The 17,932-nt window shown below is 37.9% G+C and overlaps 1 protein-coding gene across 5 annotated transcripts in view; it reads right to left on the bottom strand.

Annotated features, from left to right (window-relative positions):
* Positions 1-17,932, bottom strand: part of PEAK1 (pseudopodium enriched atypical kinase 1) — a 305,386-nt gene that overhangs the window by 19,330 nt on the left and 268,124 nt on the right. For all 5 annotated transcript variants that reach the window (XM_082735956.1, XM_082735954.1, XM_082735957.1 and 2 more), the window contains one exon: positions 8,415-9,160. In XM_082735956.1, the coding sequence (XP_082592082.1) occupies positions 8,415-9,160 (746 nt within the window). The remainder of the gene's footprint in view (positions 1-8,414; positions 9,161-17,932) is intronic.

The raw sequence follows: 17,932 nt of genomic DNA, 5'->3' as shown, positions 1-17,932 counted from the left end.
AGTGATGCTGCCACCCCAGTGGGCCTGGAGAGTAGAGTGCTGAATCAAAGAGGATTATTTATGAGCCTTCGTATCTAATGGAATTTATCTTCCTAGGTTTTGGACTTGCTTGGGATCCATCACCCCTTCCTTCCTTCTGATTTTTCCCTTTCAGAATGGGACTATCTTATTGCATCGTTGCATTTTTTAAAAATTGAAATATAATTAACATAGTGTTATATTAGTTTCAGGTGTACAATATAATGATTCAACAGTTCTATGTATTACTCAGTGCTCATCACTACAAGTACACTCTTAATTCCCCTCATCTATTTCACCCAACTCCCCATGAAGCTCCCCTCTGGCAACTACCAGTTCATTCTCTGTCTTTAAGAGAATTTTTTTTTTTGGGGGGTCTCTTTTATCATTTGTTCGTTTGTTTTGATTTTAAATTCCACATATGAGTGAAATCCTATGATATTTATCTTTGTCTGACTTATTTCATTTAGCGTTATACCCTCTAGGTCTATCCATGTTTTACAAAATGTTAAGATCTCATTCTTTTCTAGGCTGAATAATATTTCATTATATTCCATTCGTGCATATATACATCTTCTTTATCCATTCATCTATTGATAGACACTTGGGTTCTTCCCATATCTTGACTATTGCAGTAAATACAGGGGTACACAGATCTTTTCAAATTAGTGTTTTCATTTTTTTGGGCCGCCACTGTATTTTGGAAGCACATAACTTGTCTAGTTTCATAGGGTCATAACCTAGAGAGGAAATCTGCTTCAGAATGAATCAGACCCTGAGTTACACCCATGCCTGATTTAAGTTATATTTAGATAAGACTCTGGACTGTAGACTTTAGAGTTGATGCTGAGATGATTTAAGACCTTTGTGCCTATTGGATGAACTGAATATATTTTGCATGTGATAAGAACATGAATTTGGGGGAGTAAGGAGCAGAATGCTACAGACTGAATTCTGAGTCCTGAAAATTCATATGTTGAAGTGCTAACCCCTGAGATAGTCTGATTTATAAGACAAGGTTAATATATATATATATTTCTCCAATATATTTGGTCTTCATTCTTGGTTCCTGACTCACAGCAACCCAAACCCTTGGAATTTCATAAGTATTGAGAGTGACAAAGGTGTCTCTTGTTATGTTAATAAAGTGATTTTTGGATCCCACTTAGGATGGGGCTGGTTGCCAGGGGAACCAACCACGCACATGATTGAAGCATTGGAATTTGCAGCCAATTTGTGGGACTTCCAACCTCCTCTGGAAAGGAAGAATGCCTAAAAGTTGAATCAATAGCCAATCACCAATGATTTCATCAATCATGAAGTCGCCACAAACCCCCAAAAGGATAGAATTTGAAGAGCTTCCAATCTGGTGAACACATGGAGATTTGGGGGGTGTGGTGCACAGAGAAGTTCTGTACCCTTTCTTCATACCTTGTTCTATGCATCTCCTCTATCTGGCTGTTTTTGAGTTCTATCCTTTTCTTTCTTTCTTTTCTTTTAAGATTTTATTTATTTATTTGACAGAGATCACAAGAAGGCAGAGAGACAGGCAGAGGGAGAGGGGGAAGCAGGCTCCTTGCTGAGCAGAGAGCCCGATGTGGGGCTTGATCTCAGGACGCTGAGATCATGATCTGAGCCGAAGGCAGAGGCTTAACCCACTGAGCCACCCAGGGGCCCCAGTTATATTCTTTTCTAATAAACTAATGATCTATTAAGTAAGATGTTTCTCTGTGAGCTGATCTAGCAAATTATTTGAACCCAAGCAGGGGTTTGTGGGGACCTCCAATTTACAGCCCGCTGGTCAGAAGCACAGGCAACAACCTGGGCTTGTGACGGGTATCTGATGTTCGTGGAGCGGGACAGGTAGATTGAACCCTTGACCTGTGAAATATGGTGCCATCTTGAGGTAGATAAGTTGAATTGAGTTGAATTGCAGGATAACTTTTTGGTATCCAAGAATTGCTTGGTGCTATGTGGGAAGTATGCCCCCCTCCCATTGGAAATTGAGTCCTGGATTATACAATTTAACCCCCAATTAAACCATATCTAGAGATAGGGCCTACAAAGAGGTAATTAAGGTGAAATGGTCATAGAGGAGGAGCCTTGATATGGATTAGTATCCGTATAAGAAGAGACAATAGAGAGCCTCTATTGCCCCCCTTGGCCATGTTAAAGACACAGGGAGAAGGCAGCCATCTATAGTCTAGAGAGTTCTCACTAGAAATTTTATCAGCCAGAACCTTTATCTTGGACTTTCTAGTCTTCAGAACTGTGACAAAATTAATGTCTATTGTTTAAGCCACCCAATCTATGATATTTTGTTAGAGCAGCCTGAGCAAACTAAGACAACACCCAAAGTAACGATCTTAGTACTCAATCACTGCAACAGACTTGGCAATTAAGGGGGCATTATCCTTTGGCGTTCACATTGCTAAATTCTAGCACTGATTTCCTTCTGCAACATTTTAAAGACCTTTTAGTCTCTTCAAGAGACAATCACACCTGTTAGCCTACTCTATATTCCATTAGTATGGGAAGGGATATTTTAAGAAAACAAACAGTAAAAACTTGTTTGTGTGAGCCAACTGCTGTTCCCTTTTGCTTACATCTGCAAAGGTAGGGTTCACAGTGTCCTGGTAGTTTACTCCTCTAAGGTTGCACAATCAATTGGGTACTTCTACAAACACCCAGAGGGTCTCCAAATAGACATTTGTATTCACCATTTAGTGTAAAACATCCTTTCCCAAACCTGCCAACAACTCCCAGTATATAACCACTCGCCACCTGTTCTTTAGAGATTGCTTCTGCATCATTACAAGCAAAGAAATCAATACTAGGCCATTGATTTGGGAAAGAGACAAGATTGCACGGCAATAATACATAAAGTTAGTCAAGCCCTACTTCTCAATTGTTTTGAAAGAACAGATAGTTCAATGCCCCATTCTGAAATAGGTACTCATCCTGCATTGGCGATCTTGTAGCAATAAAGGCCCAAGATAGATGAGGCACCATAACCCCAATTGACTTAACAGCTCTTGAGTGCTACAGAGAATCTCAAAATGCCTTTTTAGACTCAACAGTAATGCATTAACTAGAATTCAGCTCCCCTCTCTGCAGTCTATCCCTCAGTTTAATTTAAAAAGTGTGGGCTGGGGCCTAGGGTCACTCTGACAGCGCCAACAGACAGTTAAGTGGTATGGGTGCTGTAACTGCAGAGAGCAGCTGAAGGTCTGGTCCAAATATGTATTCTGTCATGATAGACAGGTAAGGCTGATTGTTTAACTTATCTATTAATTTACTAAGACACCATCTGGTCTTTCTAAGCCAAATTAACATGTAAAAATCATTTAGATATGTTAATTGGTTTTGAACTAGGAAATAGAACCAATAAAAAGGGACTATGGGAATGAAGAAGAACATTACCTGTTTACCTAGAACTTTGTGTTTTTAAAAACTCACATGCATTAGCTTCCTTGATCTTAACCCCAATCCCACAGATTATCACTGTAAACATCTGAAAGAGGAGGAAATTAAGGCTCTTAAAGTAACCTAGGGAAGGCACTATTGGGGAGTGAATGGAATGAACACTTACAGGGATTTTTGTCTTCTAAAGATTTATTTATTTATTTGAGAGAGAGAGATGGAGAGTGAGCATGAGACAGAGTGAGAGAGCGAGCTCGCACCAGCTGGTGGAAAGGCAGAGGGAGAGAGAGAAGCAGACTCTCCACTGACCAGGGAGCCAGACGTGGGACCTTGAGATCATGACCTGAGCCAAAGGCAGACACTCCACTGACTGAGCCACCCTGGTGCCCCTTATCAGGGATGTTTTATTCTCTTTTAGCCAAACAGTCCCAAAGATGGGTACCATTATTATCCTCTTTTAAAGCTAAGGAAATTGAGACTTAGAGTAGCAATTTGTGACAAAGCTACTAAGTAGCAGAGCCAGGACATGAACCCAGATCTTTTGGACTTTGAAGTCCATTCTTTATTGGGTTCCAGTTTACGATGGCAAGGTAGGAAGATCCTGAATTCATCTCCTCCCATGGATACACTGAGTCTACAGCCACATATGGAACAATTTCCTCTTAAAAAAATCCAAAGGCTGGCTGAGTGATGACTACACATGGGTAAACAAGAGGAAAACCACACTGACATGGGTAGGAAAGAATAGGACACAATCTTGCCATAAACTCTACCCCTGGTGCAGCATCCTATAACAGGGAGAAAACTCAAAACCTGGAGCTTCTCCCTGAGGAATGAAGGGTTTAAATCCTACATCAGGTATCACAACCTTTAAAACATACACTCCAAAACATCTAACTTTGAAACCCAACAGGGCTAAGACCCACAAGACTGTAATGTAGCAGTCTGAGAAACCCCTCTTAAAAAGCCTACCTGCTGGGACTTCCCTACCCAAGAGGCAGCCAATTGTGTCTGAACTTAAAGTGAAGGAGGCTCATCTGCTCATATTAAAGCACCAGTGTGAGGGGCAGACATCTAATGTAACACACACATCTAGGAGTCAGCTGGAACACTTTGTCTTTGTCCATACAAAGACTAGCAGGTACCATCTTCATGCTCTCCCTTTGCCAGTCTCCAGGGCACCAGTATTCCATAGAATGGAACTTTTATGGGTGTCTGGTGGCCTTATTTTTATAGCTGTTTTCTAGAGGATGCTTCTTGACTGCTTGGCTTTGGAGGTCAGGTGAGTTTGTGTTTCTGGTCCCCTGGGATTGTAATGATAAGTATCACCCAGAAAAAAAAGCTTATCCTCCTGTCTGGCACCCTCAATTTTGTGATTACTATCAGGGGGCACCCCTAAATCATCTGGTTTTGGCAGCCACTGAGGGCTATGCTCATGGATCCCATAGAACTATAACCAAAGGAGAAAAAGTTCTTAAAAATCGACCACTCCCAGAGCAAAGCAATAGGTAACAGACCCCAAGAGAGCTTGGCCTTTCTGTGAAGGAGACCTATTAGCTAACTAGGACTATCTTTCCACGCACCCTCTACCAAGCTCCAGAGTGCCAGGATCTCCTGGAAGGGAGTTGTATACACATCCAGTGCCCTAGTTTTTGTCTGGTGTCCCAGGTTATATGGCTGCTGCCCAGAAGATGTTCCTAGATCACCTGGCTTTGGTGGCCGGGAGCCTGCATTCCTGAGTCCCACAGGACTGTGGCAGAGAAACAGTTTCTGGCAGGCTTCTACTCCCAGGGCCCTGTACAGAGAGTGGTCTGAGGCACACTTCCTAGCCTTTCTGTGAAGAAGGCCACTTTGCTTGTCCTGGAACATTGGCCTGAGGGGCAGACTTCAGGTTTGGCACATATTAAGTGGCCTAGGGAGCTGCTCTAAAGGAACAGAGGCTATGGATACCATCTTGGTGCTTTCTCTCTGCTTTGCTCCAGCTCACCAGTATCACACAAGAGACCCTTGTCTCTTGACAATACAATACAATACAAAATACAATAACAAAATAAAAAATACACTATAGGAGTTCTGGGGCACCGGGGTGGCTCAGTTGGTTGACTTTGGCTTGGGTCATGATCTCAGGGTCCTAGGATTGAGCCCCATGCTGGGCTCCCCACTTGGCAGGGAGTCCACCTGTCCCTCTCCCTCTCTCTCTGGCCTTCCCCTGTTCATGCTCTCTCTCTCTCTCTTTCTCTCTCTTCCCCTCCCTCCCTCTCAAATAAATAAAACCTTAAAAAAATACATTATAGGGGCTCAACAGCAGACTAGATGAAGCAAAAAAAAAAAGGATCAATCACCTCAAAGATGAGGTGGTAGAATTCTCTGAATCAGAGCATCAGAAACCAACAAAAAAGAAAAAAGTGCAGACAGCTTAAGGGATGTAGAAAACAGTATCAAATGGACATTTGCATCATAGGGCTCCTAGAAAAAGAAACGAGAGAAAGGGATAGAAATCTTATTTGAAGAAATAATGGCTGGAAATTTCCCTAACCTGGGGAAACAAACGGATCCAGATCCAGGAAGCCTGGAGAGCTCCAAATAAGAGGAACGCTAATGAGACCCACACCAAGACAATTAAAATGTCAAAAGTTAAAGACAAAGAGAAAATATTAAAAACAGCAAGAGAAAAACAACTTGTTATATACAAGAAACCCCCCATTAGACTCTCAGTAGATTTTTTAGTGGAAACTTTGCAAGCTAGAAGGGAATGGTACTGTATATTCAAAGTACTAAAAAATAAAAAACAAACCCCACATACACAAATAAACCCACAAAAACCACTACTAAACTGGCCTTACAAGTAACAAGAACACATATTAAAGAAAAAATATCACTGGAAAGATAACCATATAGTAAAGTTAGTGGATCAATCACTTATAAAGCCAGTATAAAGACTGAAAGACAAATAGTAAAAATAACTATGATTACAACAATAAGGGATAGACAAAATAAAAAGATGTAAACTGTGACATCAAAAAACATAAAATAAAAAAGAAAACCATAAAATATGTGGATGGAAGAGTAATGATTTTGAGCTTTACAATGGAATGAAACTTAAGTTGTAACAAACTTAAAATAGACTTTTATAGATGTAAGTTGTTATATGTAAATTCATGGTAACCATAAAGGAAAAAACACAAAAGATAAAAGAATATAAGCATTCCACTAAGGAAAACACAAAGCGGGGTGCCTGGGGGCTCAGTGGGTTGAGCCTCTGCCTTCGGCTCAGGTCATGGTCTCAGGTCCTGGGATTGAGCCCCACATCGGGCTCTCTGCTCTTCAGGGAGCCGGCTTCCCCCTCCCTCTCTGCCTGCCTCTCTGCCTACTTGTGATCTCTCTCTCTGTCAAATAAATAAATAAAATCTTTAAAAAAAATAAGAAAGAAAGAAACCACAAAGGAAGAGATCAAGAGAAGAAAGAGAAAAGACCTACTAAAATAGCCCCCAAACAACAAACAAAATGGCAATAAGCACAACCCATCAATAATTACTTCAAATGTAAATGCATAAATTCTCCAATCCAAAGACACACAGTGGATGAATGGGTAAAAAAATATGACCCATCTATATGCTGTCTAAAAGGGACTCACTTTCAATATATGGACACATACAGACTCAAAGTGAAGGATGAAAAAAGATATTCCATACAAATGAAAACCAAAAGAAAGCTACAGTAGTTATATCAGACAAAATAGACTTTAAAACAAAGACTGCATTAAGAGACATAATGATAAAAGGATCAGTCCAGCAAGATGCTTTAACATTTGTTAATATTTATGCACCCAACATAGGAGGACCTAAATACATAAAGCAAACACTAACAGACCTAAAGGATGAAATTGATAGCAATATGATAATAGTAGGAGACTTACATCAATGGATCGATCATCCAGACAAAAAAATCAACAAAGAAACATCAGCCTTAAATGACACAGTAGACCAGATGGGCTTACCAGATACATACAGAACATTCCATTCAAAAGCAAAGGAATACACATTCTTCTGAAGTGCACATGGGACATTTTCCAAGAGAGATCATATGTTAGGCCACAAAACAAGACTTAATAAATTTAAGAGGACTGAAATTTTATCAAGCTTCTTCTCTGATCACAGTGCTATGAAACTAGAAATTAAGTATACAAAGAAAACTGGGAAATTCATAAATTTGTGGAGATTAAACTACATGTTACTGAACAACCAATGGGTCAAAGAAGAAATCAAGAGAAATAAAAAAAATACCTTGAGACAAAAGAAATTGGAAATATAACAAAGCCCATGCTTTATTTATTACATTCATGAAATTTATGCATTATTTATAGTGAATGTAATTGGACAAGAATTCTTGATGTTAAGAGTTTTAGCTTTCTTGAAGAAGTGATTTGTCTGTAATGAGTAATATACAGTTAAGAAATTAATATGTGACAAAATGGATAATGTGCAGGCTATAGAATCAGAGAGATCTGTATTTAAATCCCATCTCTCCTAATTGCTAGGTGTGTGACACTAAGCAAATCAGCTCACCTGTCTGAGCTTTAGTTTCCTCATCTGTCAAATAGGTAAAAAGATCTTAATCTCATAAAACTGATATAAAGATCAAATTATGTAACACCAATAATGTTCCTGGCACATCAACAAATACTGGTTATTTTTCTCTATAAAAATGTTTCTCCAAGAAGCAGAAGAGTCCTAGAATAGGGGCAGACAAGGGTCTCTTATCTGTTAGAGAATAAAGACAGAAATAGAGTGGAAGGCATGTATTTTTACAAGTAGCCTCTGAAAACAGTCACAGCTTACTATAATATCTGGTGTAAAGTAGATAGATGATCAGTAACTTTTTGCTGAATGGAGGAATGCAGGAAAGAAGAACAGACCCATCCCAATAACAGTGTGCTGGGTAAGATTAAAATCAGATTTATAATATTTTCTTACCTTGACTGCATAGTTATTAAGTGGATCTTTTGCATATGAAGCTGTATAGTAAACTGCATCGCCTGCCTCACAGCATGGCTTGTCGCTGGTTAGCCTGAAGTCTGACCAGCTGTCCACCCCAAAACGGAGCTGGTCTTTCTGTCCAGCCATGAAGAGGTCTTCACATTTTATAGCCAGTTTCTTCAAGGCATCTGTATGAAGGCTTCGGATTTTACCCACAACTTCTTCCCGATTCTCAAGTCCTCGATAAAGTGCTTGTCTCTGTGGCTTCTGCATGCTTCGTCCCTGTCTGCAAGAGGGACCACGCCGGCTAGACAGGGACTCCATGCTGTTGGAAAATCTATCCTTAATACTGAGAGTGGTTAAGCTGGAGATACTGTTTGCTGCTGAGGGAACAGGTCTCTCCTTGTGCAAAGGTCTTTCCAAGGAGTCATAAGACTCAATGTCCAGTCCTTTGAGTTCATAACTGATGGAAGAGCCAGCACTACTGGCATCCCAGTTGGGGTCAATATCATAGGTGGGATTAGCCATTACACAAAGACTTGTTTCCATGGATTTTTGGAGGTCTTTGGGGATTGGTTCTGTATTGGCTCTTATGATCATTTTCTTTGGCAGTGGGGGTGGCGTAGGTTGGGAAGCATTAGGTGCTTCTTGGTCTGTTTTCTCAGTGAAGACAATGCCATCATCCAAAGTTCCCTTAGGCTGCCTTGGATGCTTGGGTGGTATCATGGCTGCTCTAGATTGCCCTGTATTGTTTTAAAAGAAAGAAAGAAAAATAAGTCAACTTTTTATTCTTGTTACATAATTGAAACTCAAGGATAAACAAGTGATGTGGTCATGAGAGTATAAGAAGTCAATGCCTTAATTCAAAATGGTTGAAGAAAATCAACGAAAGACTTGGTTGGTGGGAGCAAAAAAATTGTGAACAATGTCTCAGCATTTCCATGCCAGAGAAGAGGGTAATGGGCTTTGTTTGGAAAAAACAACAACAACAACAACAAAAAGAATTGAGATTCTCTACTCCTGCCTCCAAGGGTGCTGAATATGAAAGAGTGACAGACACTCAAATAATTTCATTGTGGCAGAGTAGAGATGAAAGCATTTGTGGATTAAGAAAAATACTCGGAAGCATTTTAAAAAACAATTGAAACTAGCAATGGCCCACTAAACTGATGCTCAGAAGATACCATTCTGCTTTTTGAACTTTGTTCCAAAGTTTCACTATATTGTATTTAGCACCTGTCATTTTCAATTCAACACATATGAATATGATTTCATAAACCATGTTATTTTATTTCACCACAGAGATGGATTCTAGCACTGGTCTTAAACTGGTTTGTGTATAAATTCTTGTGATTGGGATAAGGAGAACAATACTTATGAACAGTCAACTGCTCTTCCAAATATCCTTCACAAACTCTTATCATTCTGTTTTATTTGGGGGGGCATATAAACTGTGATTTGAGCAATACTACTTTTGAACATCTCTTACAAGCCCTAATTATAAAACCAATTACTCTGCTTCCTTTCTAGCATCACATGCCTCACTTGCACTTATAAGAAAATAAAATGCAGATGTGTGATAATGAAAACACAACAATCCAAAATCTTTGGGATGCAGCAAATGCAGTTCCCAGAGGGAAATATATAGCAATAAAGGTCTACCTCAACAAACAAGAAATAGCTTGAATAAAAAAACAAACAAACAAACCTAACCTGACACCTAAAGGGACTAGAAAAAGAAGAACAAACAAAACCATAGGGGTAGAAGGAAGGAATTAATAAAGATCAGAGCAGAAATAAATGGCCTAGAGACTAAAAAACAAAGGAAAAAAACATGAAACCAAGAGGTAGTTCTTTGAAAAGATAAAGAAAATTGATAAACCCTCAGCTAGACTCACTACGGAAAAAAAAAAGAACCCAAATAAAATGAGACAAAAGAGAAGTAACACTGTCATGACAGAAATACAAAGGAATATAAGAGAATACTACAAAAAGTTATATGCCAACAAATTAAACAACCTAGAAGAAATAAATAAATTCCTAGAAACATATGATTTTTGAAAACTGAATCAGGAAGAAATAGAAAATCTGAACAGACCAACTACAAAAAATGAAATTGAATAGGTAATAAAAAAAAAAGATCCCAACAAAGTCCAGGACTAGATGGGTTCACAGGTGAATTCTATCAAACATTTAAAGAAGTGATAATACCTATTCTTCTCAAACTAGTCTAAAAAATAGAAAAAGAAGGAAAGCTTCCAAATACATGATAATACAAATAAACATGAGGCCAGTATCACCCTGATACCAACAGCAGACAAGGACACTACCAAAAAAAAAAAAAAGAGAGAGAGAGAGAGAGAGAACTACAGGCCAATACCCCTGATAAACATAGATGCAAAAATTCCCCCCAAAATATTAGCAAACTGAATTGAACAATAAGAGATTATTCACCATGATCAAGTGATACTTATTCTGGGGATACAAGGATGGTTCACTATTCACAAATCAATCACAAACACCACATCAACAAAACAAAGGATAAAAATTATACGTTTTATGTTATTAGATGCAGAAAAAGCATCTAACAAAACTCAACATTCATTCATGATAAAAACACTTGTCATAGTTCGGTGAGAGGAAACATACTTCAACATAATAAAGGCCATATATAAAAAAGCTGTAGGCAACAACATTCACAGTGGTGAAAAACTAAGAGCTTTTCCTCTAAGATCAGGGACAAGATAAGGATGTCCACTCTCACTACCTTTACTCAACATAGTAATGGAAATCCTAGCCAGAGTAATCAGACAAGAAAAAGAAACGAGTCATCCATATTGGTAAAGAAGTTAAACTGTCACCATTTGCAGACAACATGGTACTATACATAGAAAACCTTAAAGACTTCACTAAAATACAACTACAAGTAATAAATAAATTCAGGAAAGTTGTATGAAACAAAATTAATACCCAGAAACTGGTAGTGCTTCTGTATACTAGTAATAAGGTAGCAGAAAAGGAAATTAAGAAAAGAGTCCCATTTATAATTGAACCAAAAACTTAGGAATAAAGTTAGCCAAAAAGGTGAAAGACTTGTATTCTGAAAACTTATAGACACTGATAAAGAAAATGGAAAGATATTCCATGCTCATGGATTGAAAGAATTGATATTGTTAAAATGTCTATATTACCCAAAAGGATCTACAGATTCAATACAATCCCTATTAAAATATCAACACTATTTTTCACAGAACTAGAATAAATAATACCAAAATTTGTATGGAACCACAGAAGACACCAAATAGCCAAAGAAATCTTGAGAAAGAAAAACGAAATTGGAGGTACCACAATTTCAGGTTTCAAATTATACTGAAAAGCTATGGTAATCAAAACAGTAGAGTATTGACACAAAAAGAGACACAGAGATCAGGAGAACAGAATAGAGAACCCAGAAACAAACCCACAATTATATGATTAATTAATCTATGTCAAAAGAGGCAAAAATATACAATGGGAAAAAGATAGTCTCTTCAGAAAACAGTGCTGGGAAAACTGGACAGCTGTCTGTAAAAGAATGAAACTGAAGCACCTTTTAACACCATACATAAAAATAAACTCAAAATGAATTAAAGACCTAGATGTGAGACCTGAAACCACAGAAATCCTAGAAGAGAAAACAGGCAGTAATTTCTTTGACATGAGCTATAGTAATTTTTTTCTAGATACGTCTCCTAAGGCAACAAAAGCTAAAACAATATACTGGGACTATATCAAAATTAAAAAAAAAAATCTTCTGCACAGCAAAGGAAACCATCAACTGAACAAAAAGGCCAGCTACCAAATGGGAGAAGATAATTGCAAATGATATATCTTTTAAGGGATTAATATCCAAAATATATAAAGAACTTATCCAACTCAACAACAAAAAACCCCAAACAATTTAACTAAAAAATGAGCAGAGGACCTGAATAAATAAAGAAAACATACAGATGGCCAACAGACACATGAAAAGATGCTCAACATCACTAATCATCAAGGCAATGCAAACCAAAACCCCAATGAGGTGTTACCTTACACCTGTTAGAATGGCTAAAACAAAAAAGACAAGAAATGACAAGTGTTCCTGAGGATGTAAACAAAACAGAACCCTCATGCATTGTTGGTGGGAATGTAAATTGGTATAGCCACTGTGGGAACCAGAATGGAGGTTCCTCAAAAAAATTAAAAATAGAAATATCATATGATCTAATAATTTCACTTGGGTATTTAACCAAAGAAAACTAAACATAAAAAAGGATAAGGTTTTGCCATTTGAGATAGCAGGAATGGGCACAAAAGGTATTATGCTAAGTGAAATAAGACTGAAAAAGACAAATAACATATAATTTCATTCATTAGCGGAATCTAATCCTTTCCAAACAAACGAAAAACCCAAATGAATAAGCAAACAAAAGGCAGAATGAGACCTATAAATATAGAGAACAAATGGATGGATGCCAGTGGGGAGAGAGGTAGGGGTCTCGGCAAAATGGGTGAAGGGGAGTGGGAGATAAGTGGGAATAAGTCGAGGAACAAAGGCATGGCAAAACGAATATAACCAATGCTCTTAAAACAGTGATGTACGGTGACAGATGTAGCTACACGTGTGGTAATGTATAAACAAATACACCTGTGAAAAACGACATCTTTTCGGCTTATTGTATAATGGGGAGAGACATTATTATTTTTTTTAAGGCAGAGAAATATGCCATGGAACTTTTATAAAAGTTATTATAATTAGTAAAGTTATTAAAATGAGGCCTACTGAGAAAGAGTATAATGCTCTGTTATGGGATGGATTATGTCCTCTCTCCCAAAATGTTGAAGTTACAACCCCTGGTGCCTGTGAATATAACCTTATTTAGAAATAGAGACTTTGCGGAGATAATCAAGTTAAGATGAGGTCATTAGGGTGTACCTTAATCTAATATGACTGGTGTTCTTATAAAAAGAGGAAACCTCATATAAAAAGAGACAAAAGGGAAAACACCATGTGGTGAAGAGGCAGTGAATGCAATAAGGCAGCTGCAAGCCGAAGATGTCAGGGATTGAGGGCCACCCCCAGAAGCTAGCGAGAGGTGAGGAAGGAATCAATCCAGAGCCTCAGAGAGGCTCTATGCATCTATGTTTATACAGTATACAACTGTATTTCTATACACTAGCAATGAAAAATCAAAAAATAATTATTAAAAAAGAATTTCATTTACAATATCATCAAAAACAATATAGTATTTAGGAATAAATTTAACAAAAGAAGGGCAAGATTTATACACTGGAAACTAACCAACGATGCTGAAAGAAATTAAAGACCTAAATAAATGTAAAGACATCTATGTTCACAGATCAGAGACTTAATATGCTAAGACAGAAACAATTCCAAAACTGTTCTGAAGATTTAATGTAATCCCTATCAAAATCCCAGCTGGCTTTCTTGCAGGAATTGACAAGAGAACCCTAAAATTCATATGGAAATAAAATGAATCTAAAGTAACCAAAAAATATCTTGAAAAAAAGAAGAACAAAGTTGGAGAACTCACATTTCCCAATTTCGAAACTTACTTCAAAACTATAGGAATCAAGATTGTATGTATTATGTGTTGGGGGATGGGTGAAAGGGATTAAGAGGTACAAACTTTCAGTTATAAAATAAAGTCACAGAGATGAAAAGTATAGCATAGGAATATAGTCAATAATACTGTAACAACTTTATGATGACAGATGGTAACTACACTTATCTTGGTAAGCATTTTGTAATGTCTATAAATGTTGAATCACTATGTTGTACACCTAAAACTAATAGTTGTACATCAATCATACTTCAATTAAAAATGAAAGATTGCGTGTACTAAGAATAGAAATATAGATGAATGGACTAGAATTGAGAGTTATAGAAATAAACCTGTATATTTATGGTCAATCAACTTCCAACAAGGGTGCCAAGAACATTCAATGGGGAAGTAGTAGTTTTTCCAACAAATGGTGCTGGGACTACCAGATAATCCATATACGAAAGAATGAAACTGAACTCCTACCTTATACTTTATACAAGAAGTAACTAAAATATAGCAAAGATCTCAACATAAGAACTAAAACCATAAAATTCTTAGAAGAAAACATAGGAATCAGTGTTTTCAACCTTGATTAGGCAATGATTTTGCAGATAACGACACCAAAAAGCACAAGCAAAAAAATAAAAAATAAATTGAAATTCATAAAAATTAAAAACTTTGTGCTTCAAAGTACAACTTTAAGAAAGTGAAAAGACAACCCACAGAATTGGAGAAAATATGTGCAAGTCTTATATTTGATAAGACATATCCAGAATTTATAAGTAACTTACAATAAAAAGATAAATAATCCATTGTAAGTGGGCAAAGGATTTGCATAGACATTTCTCCAAAGAAGACACACCAATGGCCAATAAGCACATGGAAAGACACTCAACATCACTACCCATTAGGTAAATACAAACCCAAACCACAAGATACCACTTTACCTCCACTAAGCTAGCTATCGTTGAAAAGACGGACAAGTGTTGGTGAGGATATGGAGAAATTCAAACCCTCACACGTTGCTGGTAGGAATCTAAAGTGGTACAGTCACCTTGGAAAACAGTTTGGCAGTTACTCAAAAAGTCAAACATAAAGTTTACTACACGATCCAGCATTTCCAGTCCTACATACATATCCAAGAGAAATGAAAACATATGTCCACTTGTATGCAAATGTTCTCAGCAACATTCTTAACAGCTAAAAAGGAGAAACAATCCATATGTCCATCAGCTGATGAATGGATAAATGAATATTATCCAGCCATCGAAGGAAATGAAGTACTGATACAGGCTACCTCCTGTAGGAGCCTTGAAAATATTATTCTAAGTGAAAGAGAGAAGCCAGTCACAAAGGTCACATATCGTATGACCCCACTTACATAAAGTATCCAGAAATATGTAAATCCCTAGAAAGAGGATGGAGGATGGGGACAATGGAGATGGAGAGTGACTGCTGTTTAGGGTGATAAACATGTTCTGGAATTACATACTGGTGAGGATTGTAAAATTCTGTGAATATACTAAAGCTCATAGAATTGTACCCTCTGAATCTTACGATATGTAAATTATATCTCAACAAAGAAAATCAACCATCCATTCTTAAAACAACTGTAAACTCAGTTTCTAGTCACATCTTTCCATTCCTCTGTGTCCTTCCCATCACCAAGGATGCCCCAGCTGCCCCAGCCCTGTTTTGCCTCAGCTAATGTGAGAAGTCAGAACCATAGTTTGTTTACAACATGACAGAAATAGGCTTTATAACAAACCTTTATTTTCTACTTGCTGACCCAGACCTTTCAGAGACGAAGTGTGATGAAGAAGGTTAGAAGCAGTGAACTGTGCCAGCACCTTATCATCCTTGCTTTACTACTGTGACAGTCGCCTGTTATCACTGTCTCCAGCTTTGCCTCCCACACCACATGGTCATTACAGAGATTTTTTTTTTTTTTTAAACACCAGAACTGATCAAGGCAGTCCTCCACTTAAAAAATATGTCCTTGAGAATTTGGACTTGATCCCGAGGACAGAATTTTCTTGGCTGGAGCACAAAAAGCAAGCCTTTCATGACCCCGCCCTGGCTGTACCTATTTTTCTTGTAGTATTTCATCTTGCCTCTGAAGTTGGGGCTTCCAAACTGTTGGCAGTGTATTTAGCACTCTTGGCTTTTTCACATTCTCTCTCTCTGCTCAGGCTAACCCTCTTCCAGGAATGGTTTCCCCAAGACTGACGTCTTTTTCCTTGGGACCTCATATATGTAGTGAACATTTCTCTTCAACTACTTACAACCCTTGATCTGTGTTCCTGCCGAGATTCCCTACTACTGTGACTCATTTGTATACTTAGGATCAAGCAAAGAGTTTTGCTGAAGGGAATGGAAGGAGAGAAGGAAAAAAGGAAGGAAGCTATTAATGTATACATGAAAAAGCTAGAAACACGGGCTTATTCTTGGCCTTTCCAATGTGGTCCCTAGAAGAAGCTTTATGGATGTCATTTTCCACACACTCTTCCAAATTAGAACAAACAAAAATAATCATGGACATGGAAAAGGAACAGATTCCCAAAGTGCTTTTTTTAAAAAAAATTACCTCAGAACTGGCAAGTGAGACAAAGTCTATCACTGTCTGCAGCTGCTTAGTGCCTATCAGAGGAGGTAGAAGAGGGCTGATCACGCCACTTTCTTCCACTTCTAGCATAAAGTCCAAACTCCTCAGCAAGCTGGTCAAGGCTCTCCGTCTTATCTACCACCATTTCTCGTCAACATCCCCACACAAGCATTTGCTTCCTGTTCTTTTCATCTGCTCCGTATTTTTATTTCTACCGCTCTGCTCTAGTGAAGGTGTTGTGTCCTAAGCCCAGCTCAGTTGGCCCTTCTCCACAGAAGCCTCCCTACTCCCCATATCCAAACTGGGAACCATCACTTCTTCCTCTGTGCTCTCTTAGTGCTTTTGTTCTATTACAGCATTTTCAGCCTTTTATAACATGCGTATGTATTTTTTTTAAACACTTCCTCAGTACCTGGCACTGTGTGAGACACGCAGCCATTGTGCAGTAAGCGGCTGCCAGACTGAAGGACACAGAGTCAGAAGAGTTGCTCATCATTCCAAAATGAAAATGGACAGCCAAGGCAGCAAGGAAAGAAAGAGAATTAATAGTGGCTTCTTTTCCCAAATGGTGGGATATGATCTCCTGGGAGCTATGGAGATTTCCACATGGGAATCAGAAATATTGGCGTGTTAAGATGAAACCATGAGCATTGCACAGCCCATGCAAATAGGTCACGCCATTCTCCCACGTTTAAAAGTGTTTTGTGTTTTTATTTCTTTCCTCAAGAAAGACAAGTTCTCCTGACTGAATTCCAATCATCAGGGTCAATGTTTTAAAAGCTTGGTATCTTGGCTGTTTTTATTTTAAACTTTGAATCCTGTACATTCCTCTCAAGCCTCTGGGAGCAGACACTAAGCTCAGCTTTCAGCAGTCCTGATATAACATCACATACTCTACATTTTTGTGGCATACCAGCTCTCTAAACAGAAAAAAAAAAAAAGATTGTGTTCTAAATCTTGCCTTGCTATAGACTAAAAAAGTTCTTTTGGACAAATATGTTTAAACCACATTCAAATCTTACTTTCCCCTCTTTTTGAGCTTCCTTACTCTATCTCTTTACTCTCTCCCCACCTAAAAATGTCTTCAGACTAACAGAAAACCCCTGTGTCATGTTCTAAAAGCAAATGATGAAAGATGGATTAAAAAGGAATAATTTAATGACACTTTGAAGTAGCCAAAGGTGGTTTAAAACTCCTCAGGAAGGAAAATGATTGATATAGGCCTGTTAAGATTTACAAGACTGCTATGGTAAGTAGAAAGGACATAAGAAAAATATTATTTCTAAATATCTGCATTTTAATTAATTAATTTATTTCAGTGG

Source organism: Mustela nivalis (genome assembly GCF_964662115.1).
Source record: "Mustela nivalis genome assembly, chromosome: 6".
NCBI lineage: Eukaryota > Metazoa > Chordata > Mammalia > Carnivora > Mustelidae > Mustela > Mustela nivalis.
Note: the sequence above shows the minus strand (reverse complement) of the source record. Positions and strands in the feature narration are given on the sequence as shown.